This window comes from Semicossyphus pulcher, unplaced genomic scaffold, assembly GCF_022749685.1.
Source record: "Semicossyphus pulcher isolate SPU_LCO1_2020_fin unplaced genomic scaffold, fSemPul1.0.p SCAF_10, whole genome shotgun sequence".
In the NCBI taxonomy this organism is placed as follows: Eukaryota; Metazoa; Chordata; class Actinopteri; order Labriformes; family Labridae; genus Semicossyphus; species Semicossyphus pulcher.
Genome location: NW_027211604.1, coordinates 14,681,259 through 14,697,870, shown reverse-complemented (window position 1 = coordinate 14,697,870; position 16,612 = coordinate 14,681,259). Strand labels below are relative to the sequence as shown.

At 40.8% G+C, this 16,612-nt stretch overlaps 1 protein-coding gene across 1 annotated transcript; it reads right to left on the bottom strand.

Annotated features, from left to right (window-relative positions):
• Positions 1–11,440: 11,440 nt before the first annotated feature.
• hmgb1a (high mobility group box 1a) lies at positions 11,441–15,332 on the bottom strand. Its single transcript, XM_069667528.1, has 5 exons — positions 15,234–15,332; positions 12,833–12,993; positions 12,548–12,693; positions 12,258–12,432; positions 11,441–12,122 (listed from the first exon to the last, which is right to left on the bottom strand). The coding sequence occupies exons 2-5, from the start codon at positions 12,977–12,979 to the stop codon at positions 11,970–11,972; spliced, it is 621 nt and encodes a 206-aa protein (XP_069523629.1). The 5' UTR covers positions 12,980–12,993; positions 15,234–15,332; the 3' UTR covers positions 11,441–11,969.
• Positions 15,333–16,612: the final 1,280 nt, after the last annotated feature.

Below are 16,612 nucleotides of genomic sequence, written 5' to 3'. Positions count from 1 at the left end.
TCTCCAGTCTGCTCTGTCGGGCCTGTCTGATCGGGCCCTAATACCATCCATCCATTATCTATACCGCTTATCGGTATACCGCTTAAGGGTCGCGGGGGGCTGTCATTGGGCGAAGGGCGGAGTACACCCTGGATTGGTTGCCAGCCGACACATAGAGACAGACAACCTTTCGCACTCACAGTGCACAGAGTCACCAATTAACCTTACAAGCATGTCTTTGGACGGTGGGAGGAAGCATGAGTACTTGGAAGAAACCCTGCATGCACAGGGAGAACATGCAACTCCACACAGAAAGGCCCACCTTGCCCAAATTGGGGTTTGAACTGGTGACCTTCTAGCTGTGAGGCAATAGCGCTAACCACTGCACCACTGTGCAGCCCCAGCCCTAATACCACCAAATGTTAATATTAGCTTGACTTCCTTGCTAACAGTAATATTAGCTAGCAAGTGTCTGAACGCAATATTTAGCTGATGTCTGTCCGTAGCTAATGGGTTATCGATTATGGCCAGAATTCCTTCCCGATTTTCGCTGGTCATTGTCAGTTGCTGATCAATCAAAAAGCAATGAAATAATAATGATTTGTCAGATACTTTCAATTCATAAGGCTGTCATCCTGTGTCTTCCATTTCTATATGGAAGACCTGAAAAGAACAAAGTCACTGTCTTTAGTTGTACTATAGTAAACGGTTTGTTTTATTCGAGTTATGTTAAAGTTTTACAGAAATCTGTAGAGTTTTAGGACGTAATATTGCAAGTGTTTATTCATCACACGACAACACGAGAAAGGGTATAAGATATCCAGCCTGACATCATGTGCCAGCTGGCCGTCTCATATCTTCCAACCCAGACCAAAATGTACTTAGACAGATTAAATACAAGTGTGTGTATGTGTAGAGCCAGATGTGTGTCTGTCTATGCAGCCTGTGTTTCCCTCCTCAGCACTTGCCTGTACTTGTCTGACAGTGCAGGCCTGTGTAATATGAACCACCAGGTCACCTTTATAGTGCTTTAGTTCCTCTCTTTGAGGTCTGCTGATCAAATATAAATGTTACCTTTTGTGTAAAGACAATACGACTCTGTAATCCTCTTTGACTCTTAACTCTGGCTCTAATTTTTAAGTCTGCTGCCTTGCTCAGAGCACACACACATCATGAAAGGGAAACATTATAGAAAACTTGTTGTGTTTGAAAGGGCAAAGGTCATGATTATAGTTTCAGCAGTTTATAATATCGACTTGCAACCTGTCAGAGAAGAAGATAAACTCTGATCTATTTCTGTCAGTACAAAACAGTTGCTGCTTTTTGACTTTGAAGGGCGGCATGCGCGACGTACTTTGTGGTTACCGCTGATCCATATATAAACACTGACGCTGATCATAGCACTACTCTAACATCCCGCTGCTTTGCTTCCACATGCTTCCCACAGATTATTAACATGCACTGTGTGCCATCGGCTATTCTAAGAACCTGAAGCAGACTTTGAGCTCGTACTGTGGCTGTGCAAAGGTTGATGCTAGGAGCCGCCGACGCAACACAACACCCAGCGTGACGTTTCACACACCCCGACTGAGAGGACGATTCAGTTCAGCTCTCCCAGAGGACATGTGGGCAATCATTTCCCCGCCTTAACCCCGCCGTCCTGTTTATGTCACCTTCCTGCTTGTCTGCAGTCTCCCTCATGCCCACCCAGTCCCTACCCTGAGATCAATGACAGGATCCCTGTTCACCAAAGCAAGAAGCAAAATCTCACTTTTGTTCTACATCCATGTTAGTTAGTTATGGTTTTGTTAAATATCATTTTAATACAATGTACGTTTTCATAGGGACTGTTTCTTTTCATGAAAGATTGTTGAATCATAAATCTGTTTGTCTGTGAGGCTTTTCTTCTTCTACATACTTTTTACCTGTTTGAGACACCCCCATTATGTTTGTTATTTTTTGTTGAAATGTCTTTACAACCTCTGTTATCATTTTTGGTCCAGACATTTATGTATATCTCCCTCAGGATAAATCATAATGATTTTGACTTGTAATCTTTTGCGCTACATTCACATCAACATTTCATTTTGTCCAACAGCCTACTTTTATTTATGACTGAAGTTTTCAAAATGAAAGACAATCCCATCAGCCTTGGATGTACTTTGTGTTACGCACATGTTGCATGCTAACACACTAAACTTAGATTGTGATCACGGTATATGGTATACCTACTCAATAGCAGTGTCTCAATTAGCTAATTAGCTGAATTAGCTACTGAAATGAGATGGTCTGATCTACGGAGGATTTCCTGTTTTCGTCACCAGCTGTTCTCGCCCTTACCCTCACGTCACGAAACGCAGCTCCTGTTAACACAGGTACCTAACTGGCTAACATAACTAACGTCACGTAAGTTGACCTATTATTTTAAGGATAATTTGAAGTTTCAAGGCCCCTTCGATTTTTAATATTTGTTTTGCTAGCTGTTAGCTAGTTTTGCTGATTTTAGAACCTGCATTACGAGCTAATTAGCAAACGCTAGCATGCTACCAGACTTAACTAAGATTTGAAGATGGTAAACATTATATTTACCAAACATCAACACGTTAGCATTGTCAGTGTGCGCATTTTAGCATGCTAACGTTAGCAGTTAGCTCAAAGCCACGTCCAAGAGACGCTAGCATGTCTGTAAAGTCTTGTTTAACCTATAAAAATCAAGATTTTTATAATATACATTTTACCTGTTGAATATCAGCAAGTTCCTGATGTCATTGTGCGCATTTAGCTCAAAGCGCTGTTCACAGAGACACTAGCATGACTCTTAATTATTGTTTTGATGAATAAAAATCCAGATTGTGACTGCAGGTTAACAAGCTAAAACCTAGAAACCTCTCAGTGTATGGGAATGGGAATGATTTCCCCTCCTGGATGCAAAAACAGCTTTCACAAGACTAGAAAAGCGCTGTATATAAGTACAGTCCATTTATGCGTAGTAATGGGAATTAATTAACATTTGTTCTTTTTTGTACTGTTATATTGATATGCTAACACATTTACTCTTGATATAAAGTGTTACGGTGCTACTTCACACCATTATCAAGTGTAAACTACTGTGTATATATAGCCTAACCTGTTTTTTCTTTCAAAGCTGTCAATGAATAATGATTGATAAATATCCTAACATTGTTAATCTACTTTCATCAGTGACATGGACCTTAACAGTTGTCATCAATATCCTTCCGCACTATCATTGAACTGTATCCAGACGTTAGTAAATGAACCAGCAGTGGAACAGCTCTCATACACACTTTCTTTACTGTGACTGACAGCTCTGTTACAATGTCACCAATCCTCAGAGAGCTGCCTTCATTACTCGGGATCAGCTCCTACTCAAAAGCAATAGTCAAAACCTGAGTTGGATTGGCTCAGACTTACCAGGAGACAGCCTAAGCCTGAGCTTATCTACAACGAACTGTTGTTGTGTGGATCAGGAGGAGGTGGGCGCTCCTCTAATCTGCCCACCTGTCTGACACACTGAATGGTAAATATACGCAGGGATTTGTCCTGAGATTTCTCTGATACGCCTTTTGCTGGAGGCTAAATCAGAGATACAAGATTCCGAGTCGCTGCCTTTGAGTGTTTGTGTTTTGAATCAGCGTCAAGTGCAGCTGGTGAGGCGGCACTCGAGCACTCGTCATAGATAAAAGCCTCCTCCCCTCTGCTGTGAAAACAATTTGTCATCATCTCACGTTTTGCCATCTGTGTCCCGCAGAAGGGGAATAAAGTACAAGCTCAGTGCTTGTATATTGTATCTAAAGTACGTACCCCTGCCTCTGGGCGTGTGTGTGCATCTGTTCTTTTCCTGTTTACCTGTGAGTGTCAGTTATTTTTACGTGTCTCTCGTGTTTGTTTGAGTACATTATGTCCCAGCGGGGCTTTGTTCTTTCTATATTACCTGGCTTTTTACAAACTCTGGCCTGTTCAACCTGTTCCTACCGCTCAACATCCAACACATTACAAATTGTGAGGCCGTCTCTGTGTCTGTGCAGGCATGTCTGGCATTGTCTGATTGATTTTTATCATGGCATGAGGTATGTAAGCAGGTTTCTTCATTCATTATCTGCTGCTTGTGTGAGAAATGAGGAAGTGAATTAGAGTTTTATAGCTGCTCTCACATTCAACCACTTTGGTCCGGACTTAAATACGTCGACAAGTAATTGATGGATTGCCATTAAACTTGGTACTGACGTTCATTGTACCTAGAGGATAAATCCTTTGTTGACTTTGGTGAACTCCTGAACTCTCTGAAGCCCCAACAGCACGCCAGCATATTATCTCAACATCAACTACACTGATCCACATATAATCTTTGAGATTCACGGTTCCCAGATGATGTATCAACATGTTGTTTTTGGTTCAAGGTAAAATGTCTCAACAATTTTTTAAATAACTGAATTTAATATAATACGGTGCAGTGGTTAGCACTGTCGCCTCACAGCTAAAGGGTTCCTGGTTCAAATCCCAGTTCAGACATGTGGGGCCGCCTGTCTGTGTGGAGTTTGCATGTTCTCCACATGACTGCATGCACGAGTACTCCCACAGTCCAAAGACATGTTCTTTGGGTTAATTGGTGACTCCAAAATTGCCCGGAGGTGTGAATGTGGCCGTTAAAGATTTATCTCCGTATGTAATTGACTGGCGACCAGTCCAGGGTGTACCCCGCCTGTCGCCCAATGACTGCCTCCAGCCCCCCCGGTAAGCTGTTTGGATAATGGATGGAAAATTTGGTGCAGATGTTCATGATCCCGACAGGTTAACCTGTAATAACATATTATCTTATTATCCGTAGTTTAATTTGTTCTTCCTCCACAATGAGCGGATAAACATGGCTGTAGATTCAACTGTTATTCCCTTAACTTGTTATGTGTTATGAAAGTTATTCCACAGGAGCTGTCTCTTATTAAATTTAAATAAAGTCCAGACAGACTTTTTGCTTTCTCCCTGCAGAGACAAGCAAAACGGTTTTAAGAGGAAGCATAGGACACGATAAAGACACTAAACCTGTAAAATGATATTATGAAAGAATAACAGACATGTCACTGTCAAACCCTCAAACCTGTATGTACCTGCCCAGTATCTGTTGTCTTTTCATTCCAGTAGTCTTAGTCAGATACTGAACTCTAGACGTGCACACACACACACTCACACACACACATTTTTAGAGCAAACCACCGGCATCAACTTCTGCCTACCTGAATCAACCTCCCTCCCCCTCTTTGCTCTTCCTCCCTCCAGTCCTCCCTCTCTCATGGTGACTGTGCAGGTATAAAGTGGAGGGTGAGGCGGGGGTTATCAGCAGAGCATGACTGGCATTAAAGCTACCATGTGGCTGTCAGGCAGTTATTGTGGCACAAAAATAACTGTGATTAGATGAGCTGCGGTCCTCCCTGCGGCGCTCGAAACAACAACTACAGGCCTGTCAGACAGCATCGATTGTGGCTGATTCACTTTCATGGTTATTCTTTGGTCACATAACTTTGTAGTACAACAGAAACAAATATACATAGCTAAAAACAAAGGAGCGTGTCATACGCTTCATTCAGCCTTCACACCACATGTGTGTGTGTTGTTTTTGCTCTGGCAGACATTGATTTTCACGTGGTCAACTTGTTTGTTTTGAGTCATCAGGTGCAAGGGCTGTGTTGTTGCACGGTTTGGTTTCCACACATAGCACATGGCGGATTCATAAAAACAGAGTGCTCACAAAAGGCTTAAAAGAAACACAGACATAGAAACAAAGAGGGCTGAGCAAACCCGAGCCTGACTCAGCAAATGTGGATAGTATAAAACCTGCAGGGTAATACAAGGTAAGTTAATATGTCAACAAACTTCTGGTCCATTCAGCCTTTCAGTCAGACAGTGAAGGCAACACAGACACACGCTGAAGACAAGCATGAACCTGTGCTTTAGGCTGTTTCCTTCTGCCTCAGTCTTTCTCATAGACTGTCTATAGAAGTGACCTCTGCTTTGAAACCTAGGCTGCGTTTGAAATACCGTACTATATACTACATACTATATATTACATACTATATACTGTGTTCGGTAGTATGTAATATGGAGGAGCTTTTCAAATTCATCTTGCAGTATGCTACGCCAGGCGGAAGTAAAAAATAACCGCTGCTTCATTAGCTATAGCGCCCCCTTCTGCTGGAAGCTGCTGCTGTCCGTCATTTCAACTGCCGCTGTGACGTTCCAGCGCTTTGCATTGTGGGATACAGTAGGAGTGGTACACTGGCCCGATGCATACTGGAGATTTTCTCCGAATCAGTACGACATCCGGGCATTTTTGGCACACTGCACATTTTGCTTTTGTTTGCATACTGCATACTACATGTTGGCCAAATCAGTACGTACTGCTAGTATAGTATGGCATTTCGAACACAGCACTAGAGTTTGGTAATGTAGCCATGGTTGTCTTTGTAGCTAGATATGGACACAAGGGTGGAGAGAAGCGAGGTGCTAAGAACACTAAGTCATCAGCTAATGTTAGCTTTAGCTTAAATAGAAAGTTTCATTCATTATTCACAGCGACTGTGATATTAATACATGCATTTAAAAAAGGACATAATGACAGTGGCTGCAGCATAGGTCATAAAGCCCGCCTCCTCCATGCTAACAGATGGGACATGAGCTAAACTAATCAAACATCTGTGGGATAAATGATGCGCCATTAATTTGTCACTCTCTAATTCTCTTGGATTTATCTGATCTTTGAGATGACACTTCATAGTGAGTGTTGTTCTACATGCTGTTAGTCTCTTCCTTTGTCTTTCTTTCTTCGCCTGCCTTACTTTTTATGAAGAACACACTGCTGCACACTTCTCTCCCTCCTCTTTACTATAAGGCCATAGGTCAACATACAGTTGACCTTCTGTATTCATTGTCAAAACACTGATACAGAAAAAGGCGTAAGATGAGTCATGAGATAGAATCCTGTGTGCAAGATGACAAATCTGATTTCATAAGAACTCAACGTTTGTTCAGCCGCCTACTCAAGCGTTTGCGACACTTGCAGCATGCACACACTCTTTTTTTAACCTTTCTGGAGTTTTTAAGTTTTATTTGAAGTATTGTTTAAGTCTTGTCTCCCTTCTTTTACCAAACACCTTTTCTCTACCTTCATTCATTAGTTACACCTGTTTTAAGACATGAATGTGAAACTGTTGCTGTTCCTTACACTAACAAATGATTTCTTTGTGTACTTTTCTGCTGCTTCTGACAGGAAATAATACTTTAAAGTAACGAGTTACACAAGATAAGGCCTTTTTTTTGTATGTCTCTAGCTGGTTGTAGATAGCGCAGAAGGGTTTTCCTGCGGTCATGAGGTGTATGTAGACACTTGTCCTTTACAACAGCACCACCCAGTGGACAAAGATACGCATAACAGTCAGAAGCTTGTGCGAAATGCTGCTGCAGAAACATCTTTAAAAGGCAACTTCGTTTCGAGTTACTCAACGTTTATATATTGTAAAATATTTACTTAATGCTCTGCATCTTCTTTAACTGATCTCTGACTGTAGAGCCCCCTGACGCTGATCTTTATACGCCAGGTCTGATGAGCGCTGCCGTCACGTGATTGGTGCAGATGTGGGCTGGGACTGAGAAGATGCACCTGATTGATCCCTCGTTATGAATCACGTTGACATTCAGTAAGATAAACTAGCATTACTGAAGTGCATGTTCTTTATTGGAGATAATGATGACGCATACACAGTGAAGAGTTAGGATGAACGTGTGTACGTGACGTCACTCTCGTAGTGCTTCTGCTGAGTCACATCTTGAGCTCTCACGCGTTTAGCGCTCATTCAATGAAATTCAATTAAATTCAACCTTCATTTGTAAAGCAACATTTAAAATGGTGTATTCATTTCCTGTTTTCACATTGATACTCAGGTAAACAACACATAAGTCTGCTTTTCTCCCTATGATGGTTCACATTATTAGCTATCAAGCAAGACTGTATACTTTGACGTACTGCATGAGACAAGCATGAAAGAAAAGATTGATAGTGTAGGATTCTTTCCTATTGTGTAAAAAAATAAATTAAAAAAGTATATCTCTGCTCCTCACTGTATCCTTTCCCAGCTGTCATTGGGCGAGAGGCGGGGTACAACCTGAACTGATCACCAGTCAATCACAGGGCTGACACATAGAGACAGACAACCTTTTACACTCACATTCACACCCAACGGGCACTTTTAGAGTCACCAGTGAACCTAACGAGCATGTCTTTGGACTGTGGAGGAAGTTTGAGTACCCGGAAGAAACCCTGCGTGCACAGGGAGAACATGCAACTCCACTCAGAAAGGCCCCGTACGTCCGAACAGGGATTCGAGCCAGGAACCTTTTTTAATGTGAGTCCACTGCACCACCGCGCAGTCCAAAAGCAGTCTCATTCACAAAAAAATACAATTATATATATACTTTAAAATGTGTAACTGTGTAAAAATCTGCATTTTTATTCATTTTAAAACTTTACTCACAGAGGAAAAAACTCTGGATTAACAGTAATAGTATAACAATCTGTGGGGTGGATTAGTGGAACAGTTTGAAACTGTAACTCACACAGAGCACAAACTTTATTCTGTTTAAGAATTTGTATGGAAAAAAAACACTCAACACACAACATTTTTGGACCCAGAGAGTCTTCACCAGGGTATAAGGTACAATGAGTCGTCATGTACAATGATCAAGTTGTCACATGACGAGGACGTGATGACGTGTTAGTTCTGCCACTTGAAGAGTGAGCAACAAAAAAAGTGCAAAAAGAAACGGTAACAATGTCACACATAAATAATGGTAGTAAGAAAAAAAGAGATGTCACAAATAGAGTAGAAGTTAGGGACAGTCTGACAATGACACACACACACACACACTAGTATATAGGAAAAACAGCACCATTAATAGCTGCACTGTGCAAATACTCATAATGACTCACCATGTCAAAAAAAGTTGAAAGGTCATAATTACATCAACTATTATAAATGTATTGTATATATGTGTAATGACCTTAAACTTTAATTTGTTAAAACACACAGATTTATTCAGATTGTTAATTAAATAAATTACTTTTTATTAATTAATTAAGTTTATTTTTTAGACTGCCACCAAATGCCATTGACTTCCATTATAAGTGAGCCAAAGAGGCCATTTTTAGATTTAATCTAACCTATACTATAATACTTAAATACAGTTTTGAGATACATGTTCGTTAGTTGAATAGTTTATCTAGTACCATACTGAATAATTTTACTACACTTCATTTCAAAGTGACGTCAGTGCTTCACTGCATTTATTTGTCAAAGATTTTACATTTAAAACACTTTATTAGCTTAGAAGAAGAATTACTTTATGAATTTCTGTGTCTGTGTTTTAGGATCATAGAGTTTGTGTTCTATATTTGCACACATTTTACTTTGTACAGCAACTACAATACAATATTTCTCCCTGGATAACATTTTAATTATTATTCTGGCTCCTAATGAGTATTTTTGCTTTTAAAGTACATTTCGCTGCTAATACTATTGTGCTTTTATTCTGAAGAACTAAAGAATTACATCAACTTAAGTCAGATGTAAACAGGTTGAACCTTAAGTTGTAGAGTAAAAAACTGCTTAATCATAATGCAATACACCTTGGAAGTGTATGAAGTTTAAACGAATCTAATTGTCAATAAAACACATTATTTAGGTTAAATGTGGGTTTAAAAAGTGGCTTGCGTTTGAACTTACCTGTGATGATTGATTTCCTTGATGCAGTTACAGGATTTGACCACATGGTGTCGCACAGAGACCACTGATTGTTTTCAGTGTACACAGTGGACACCAGGTGGCTGGGATTATCAGGGTTTTGGAGCCGGCAGCGGCGCTGTGTAGCTAAGCTGCTATATACTGTATGCGCACTGTGGCCTGTACAGGCCCATACAGACTGTGATCAACAGCTGAGAGCAGCCACGAGGCGCTGCAACTGTTTCAGCGCAGTTCTTCTCTTCTGCTGACGCTATCCAGTATGATCCTCTGTTATATGGATCTGTGGGCCCATTCAGCCCGTGTGAGTGTAAACAGTCTCCATTTTAACTGCCTCCCTCAATCTGCTCTAACTGTAAGCAGGCCATATTGCATTTTGTACACAGGAGCAGGGTGGAAATAATAATGAGCAGTGACAGCAGCTTGCAGCTGTCACATGTTTGGTGAGAGTGCCTCAAGCTTCCTGTGCAGCTTTCCTATTTCACATATGTAGACAACACATCCATGATATGACCCAAGGTTGGAGTAGGACATTTACTAAATATGGCTGTCACCTTTCACTAGATTCAAATTGAATAGGAAGAACGAGCATCATGGGTAAATGTGAGGAATGATCAGGAATAGCAGGAGGCTGCGTCACCTTTAGGGACTGGCTGGGCTTTATCAGAGCGGTGCAGAGGTCAGCTGCTGCCCTGCGTCTGTCCTCCATAGCAGGGCTCATTCTGTAGGCCAAGGCTGCCATTGGAGAGGAGATAATATGCAGCACAGAAGAAGACTCATCCTTGTTAGTCGCATGTCTGTGCTGCTGTGCTCATTTCTACTAATACTTGTGTGCTCAGGCTGACAGTTGGTAACCCCCCCCCCCCCGCTCTCTCCCATGGGGGAAATGGTTTGTTGACACCCAAATGTACAGTATGCTTGAGTGTGTGCGTGTCGTTTAGGTTTCTATTGCAGTGGTTTGTTCTCGCCAGCCATATTCTTATGTCACTGGGTTTGTCAAAGCACATAATCCTTCTTATATAATTTTTTTTTTTTTTTACCCTGGATGGGACCTAGAGAGTACGTGAGGGATGAAGCGGCTGTATCTAAATAAAACAGGAACAAGCAGCGATGCATGTTGGCATGCAGAGCAGACGATAATGCAACAACTTCCAGTGCGTCCCCACCAGGGCAAGAAGCTCCAGCTGCACGGGCTTGTTTGCATTCAACCACAGTTGGGCTCAAATACCCACGACATGCGTAAACAGTTTTGGTGATGAGTCATACTTCACTGGAGCAGCTTATGGAGGCCTTTTTTTATTATTGTCTCCCAGCATCATAATGTCAACTCCATCTGACTTCAAGCAGTAGACTAAAAATGATTTACTGCGCTCATTTTCCTCCAGAAAGATAGAAATTAATGACGCTTACGTCTTCGACATTTAGCGAGCAGAATGGTCTGTCATAGCTGTATATTAAACTTTCGTTTATCAGTTGCAGTAATGACGGTAGTGCTCATATTCCAGTGCTGAAAATACTCTTATCACCATTCTTCTTACAGTCAATTGTGCATTATTGTTACCAAAACAAACAAGATGCTCTCACCAATAACACCAAATACCTGCAAGAAACATATCAACCCGCCCCCCCACGCTCCCATAAGACAATATAAAGCAGACTTATTAAAAAAAATGTTTATTGACATCAGAAGCAATTTTAATTTCAACAATAACCAAGGCGTTTTTTCTTATTTTTGCTATTACAGTGGTACGTAAAGATCAGTAAAACAACCGTGATACGTCAATTTTGATAACATGTCATTTAAAATAAAAACACACAGAAAAGGGAAAAAAAGAAACACTCAGATCTAACTCAGAACGTTTTTTTATGTGCTGTGCACCTCTAGCTAGGGTAATTACTGTAAGCCCACCCCTTTACACTGTACCAGGCAGGATAGTGGTCTAGGAACTATCACTGGAAAAAATAAGACTGGCAGAAAGATACAGATACGACACTTGTGTAGTGTTAACTATACAAAAAGGAGAAAAAAACTGTACAGCATAAAAACAACTGATATACACAGCCTTTTTTGTTGGTTTTTTTTACCCCTTGGATACTAACGTATTTTCTTTCAGTAAGTGAAGTGTGTACAAGGGGGTTAAATGCTTTATAAACAAGAAAATGACCACTATATATGTCACTCGTCGTCTACTCGTCATCATCGTCATCATAGTCTTCCTCCTCTTCGTCCTCATCTTCATCATCATCGTCGTCATCATCATCCTTCTTCTCTGCCTTGGCCGGGGCTTTTCCCGGAGCTGCGCCGCCTGTTTTGCCCTTAGCACGATAGGCTGCAACATCCTGCGATAGAGTAATTAAAATGTATTGACACCCAAACTGCCATTTGTGATTTAAGATAACAACCTAACATGACTTATTATTTGTTGAATTTACTTCCTACGGCAGCATCGGCGCAACAGATCACAGGTTCTTTACCTTCTCATACTTCTCCTTCAGTTTAGCGGCCTTCTTCTCGTAGGGCTGCTTGTCCTCAGAGGCGGTGCTGTTCCACATCTCACCCAGCCTCTTTGCAACATCTCCAATGGACAGACCAGGGCTCTCACCCTTCACCTTAGGGCGGAAATCTGAGCAAAAGATGAAGAAGGCGGATCTGGAGGGGAAAGCAACAAAAAGAATTAACAACTTTTATATTTTTTCTTAAGAAGGTAGAATCAGCCGCTCATAGTTAAGATTTTGTTCCACATAACTTGAGGCGGTGTACTTACGGGGGTCTCTTGGGGGCATTGGGGTCCTTGAACTTCTTCTTCTTGCCTCCCCTGACCGGTGTGTAGTTCATCATCTCCCTCTCATAGCGGGCCTTGTCCTGCCTGGCCAGGTCCTCAAACTTGCCCTTCTCCTTGGCAGACATCGTCTGAAAACAGAGAGGAAACCTACTTATTGAAAACATTGGGGCATCTGGCGGTGTATGTTGTAAAATGATTCAACAGCATAGCAAGTCTGAGTTATCGTTATATACGACTCTCAGATCATCATCGTCCTCATCGTCCTACCTTCCATCGCTCAGAGCACTTCTTGGAGAACTCAGCAAAGTTCACAGAAGCCTCGGGGTGTTTCTTCTTGTGCTCCTCCCGACAGGTCTGGACAAAATATGCATAAGAGGACATCTTGCCCCTTGGCTTGCTCGGATCTTTCCCCATAATGACAGCAGTATCTAAAAAAGCAAAACAAATGTGTTATTAGGTTCTCACTGAAAAGACCTGGGATGTTGTGATAAATAGCTCTAAATATGAACCTTTTAAGAATTATAATCAAGTTACAAAAAAAAAAAAAATTGTTTTCTAAAAATGTTTATCACTTTAAATCATAATTCTAAGTTTAGATCATTTTATGTTAATAATATGTTAAGCAGGTGAAATGCTAATGTTTCTTAGCCACCCAACATGCTACCTGTACTATAATAACAATAATTAATTGATAGCACTACTTATCTGACCCGCCCTCATTGCTGTGACACTGTACTTAGTTAGGACTCGTTAACAGTACCTGCTAAAATAAAAAAATAAACTGCCCAGCCCAGAATGAGCTAATGCTATGACAATTAATTTATTAATTAATGCTATCTGTACCTTTATATAAAACTCAGTGGACCGTGGTCAACTCCCATTTTCGTTGCCAAACCCCATCCCCACTGATTTAAGAATTAAATCACATAAGACTGATCCATAAATAAAATTTCCGTGTTGCGATAAACTCTTCGATCACTTTCATATGAAGCTGCAAAAGTTCCCCAAGTGCAACTGCATAACATAAAGCTTAGTCCTCTGTGGGACCGCAAAAGCTTCAACACCAAATGACTCGTGTTTTTTTTTTGTTTGGAAAAAAATATCGTCAAACCTCATTTGGAATAAAAAATAGGCCTTCAGGAAACCCCCCGTTTCATCCATAATCATGTTTTAATTAAAAAATAACTTTGACACAAAAAGACACAAATTGCACATAAAGTCGTATTTATTGAAAATAAAACACTTAAAACCGCGATCCGATGTGATTTAACACTCCCCCTGTAAGTCTTCATTTTGTCTTATTCTGAAAATAATTCTTCATCTTCGTATAAAAATCCTTAAAACTGATGCATTTCCCCGTTATATTTCCCCATTAAACGCTACTGTAACTCCCAGTTCAGCTCCGTCGACCGAAGTAGTAATGGCGCATAGGCTTTGGTTGAGGAAAAGGAGGTCAACAACGACGGCAATATTTCTTCTTCCATTTTGTGAGAATGCCTTCTTCATGAAAGAAAGTCCCCCTCAAATGTCTCCTCCCGCCCCCCAGTTCGCTTTGCAACACGACAAATATGTCTGGAAAGCCGGCGATCTTGACAAAATTTTTCCCCGATTGAATCCTATTGCACTAGCCGGTTTGTATAGTAATACATTGGGTCTGCGCTGTGTCTATGAGCGGGCTGTGCTACTGACTTGGTTTCTATGAGCTCCTAATGGCCGCTCGTCTTCATCCACTAACATGGAGAATATGGCTCCTTCTCTTTGTGTCAGCGCACAGCCATTGCACTGCATGCAATAGAGGGCAGAGCGACCGCGGCGACCACTTCATTTCAAGCCCCGATTTAAACCTTTTAAAAGCATCGGAAAAATCTCGCAATGGTGTCGTTCGAAAGAAGAAAGATTTAATTTTCTTTTGCCGTCGTTACATTTTATAGTTACCGGTTTGTTTCTCGAGAAAACACGGTTAGAAAAAGTTGAGCTGAACTGCGCCTCTGTCGCTGGCTTCCCATTTGCCTCGCTGCCTTGCCTCCTATGCGAATACAGTCAGCCATTACAGTAAAGCGCAGATCGTGAGGTAATTTTTTCACCATCTTGTCGGGAGAATTATAGCACACAAACATATGTACGTTTATGTTTTCATACGTTCTCTCTTTTTCTTATGTTTTTATATTTTTTTGTGTTAGTATGAAAACCCGCACTCTTTACATGACAGGCATTCAGCTTCGCAGTGCACTGCAATGCCAATGGCTGGCTAACGGTAAGTCTTCTACCATTGTCGCTAACCGTGTTGTCCGCTAGACATTCCTGAATTTTTACGCGATAACTACCGTTTGATTCGACTCCATTTTGTATAAATGACACGACAGTAATATACAAAATTATTCGTATTTAACAAAAGCAACCGTTTTCGTCGAATTTAGTCAAGGTTAATATTTTTTTCTTCCTTTTTAAAGAGCGTCTGGTCCACACTCCCAGGCAGGGCAATGTAACGTTACCTGCTTAGAGCCGGCTATTTTTTGTTGTTTTTTTCAAGGTTCTTTGCAATAAAATCATTTCCAAGCATTAAGAGGATTCACATTCAATCACGGCAAACACATACGTAAGATATTTTCAAATGTTATTGTCATTTTCATCATAATGAACACTTCATATTTGCGTGTGTGATACTTACCAAGGGACTATCGCTGGATCTCAATGCTCTGCAATGGCTGTGTGTGAGGGAACAGAGGCGATACGCAGTGTCTTCAGTCTTCAGCTCTCTAACATTACTCTCGGCGGGGCTCACACGCCATTGGCCAGCGCCCAGTCTAGCGCTAATGTGATTGGACGGAGGCTTTTCATTGTCCTAATAGAAGACGAAGTCCTATTGGCTACCTTTTGTGAAACGTCACTGAAGTTTTCCGAGGCGCGTGGATACAAAAATATTTCTGTCCGAGCATGCTGGAGCTGGTAGTAGTGTAGTGTGTTTGCCATAGTATTGAATTCACTACGTTGAGCACAGTGTACAGTAGGCAAGTTAAATGAATGAGACAACGTGGAGCGCTTGTAGTCAGTGAACCGGGCGGCTGTAAATTGTTGTCCGACCGTGTTGGATGGGCTCTCCCCTTCTTCATCAACCAGCTCCATTGTCCATTTTCCTCAATATACGTGAGCTTATTTGCAAATTATGACTTTGAAAATGCATAAGGAGAGTATCGCGTAATCACATGTAAAAGACAGAAGACGCACTTGCTCGTCCCATACGTGATAGTTACGTACTGAATATGACATTTTAAAGGATTTGGCTCAGAGTTGAAATGAAAACACAATAGCCATTCAGTTTACAGTCTGCCTTTTAATTACCGTATAAGCCATGATTTTCATTTGAGCCCTTTATTAAGAAAACATCAGCTCGTAAACTATAACGAACGTTGTGTCCTTAGTCTTTACCACAAGCACACATAATGTTGACTTCAAGCAGGCACTCATTTCATACTATAGCTTTGTTTACTTAAGCCTGCACTCCCTATTAAGACAGGAATGAAGACGGTAATTTCAAATCATGATTAATGAATGAAATCGGTTTAGTATGCCTCGATATTGATTGTTTTTAGTTTTTTTCAGCACAATATTAATTACTGGCATACATTATTTTGGCTTTATATAATTAAAAATATGATTGTGCTCTTATCCTCAATTAAATCAGAGACTCAAAGAGCTACTGTTCAGATAAGGTAAAAGTTAGTGGATTAAGCAGTTTATAGATGCAACTGAGGAATTTGCTGATAATAGTCTTTAGGTCAATACAGCATGAAGTATAGCTCCTATGCTTGATGTTGTATGTTTGTTGTATGCATTTCCCATTTGTCTAACAGGTCTGTATGATAGATTCATATCAGTTGGATTTTTACTCCCTTCCAAAGATATATTCTACTGTGCAATTAATGAGATTATAGCACTATACATTTTAGTTGGAAAAAGCCACCAGTGAGGATTCCATTCATTCTAATACAACCCAGTGTAACCAGCCATATTAGATCAACAAACAAGGGTTTTCAAAATAGTTCATTA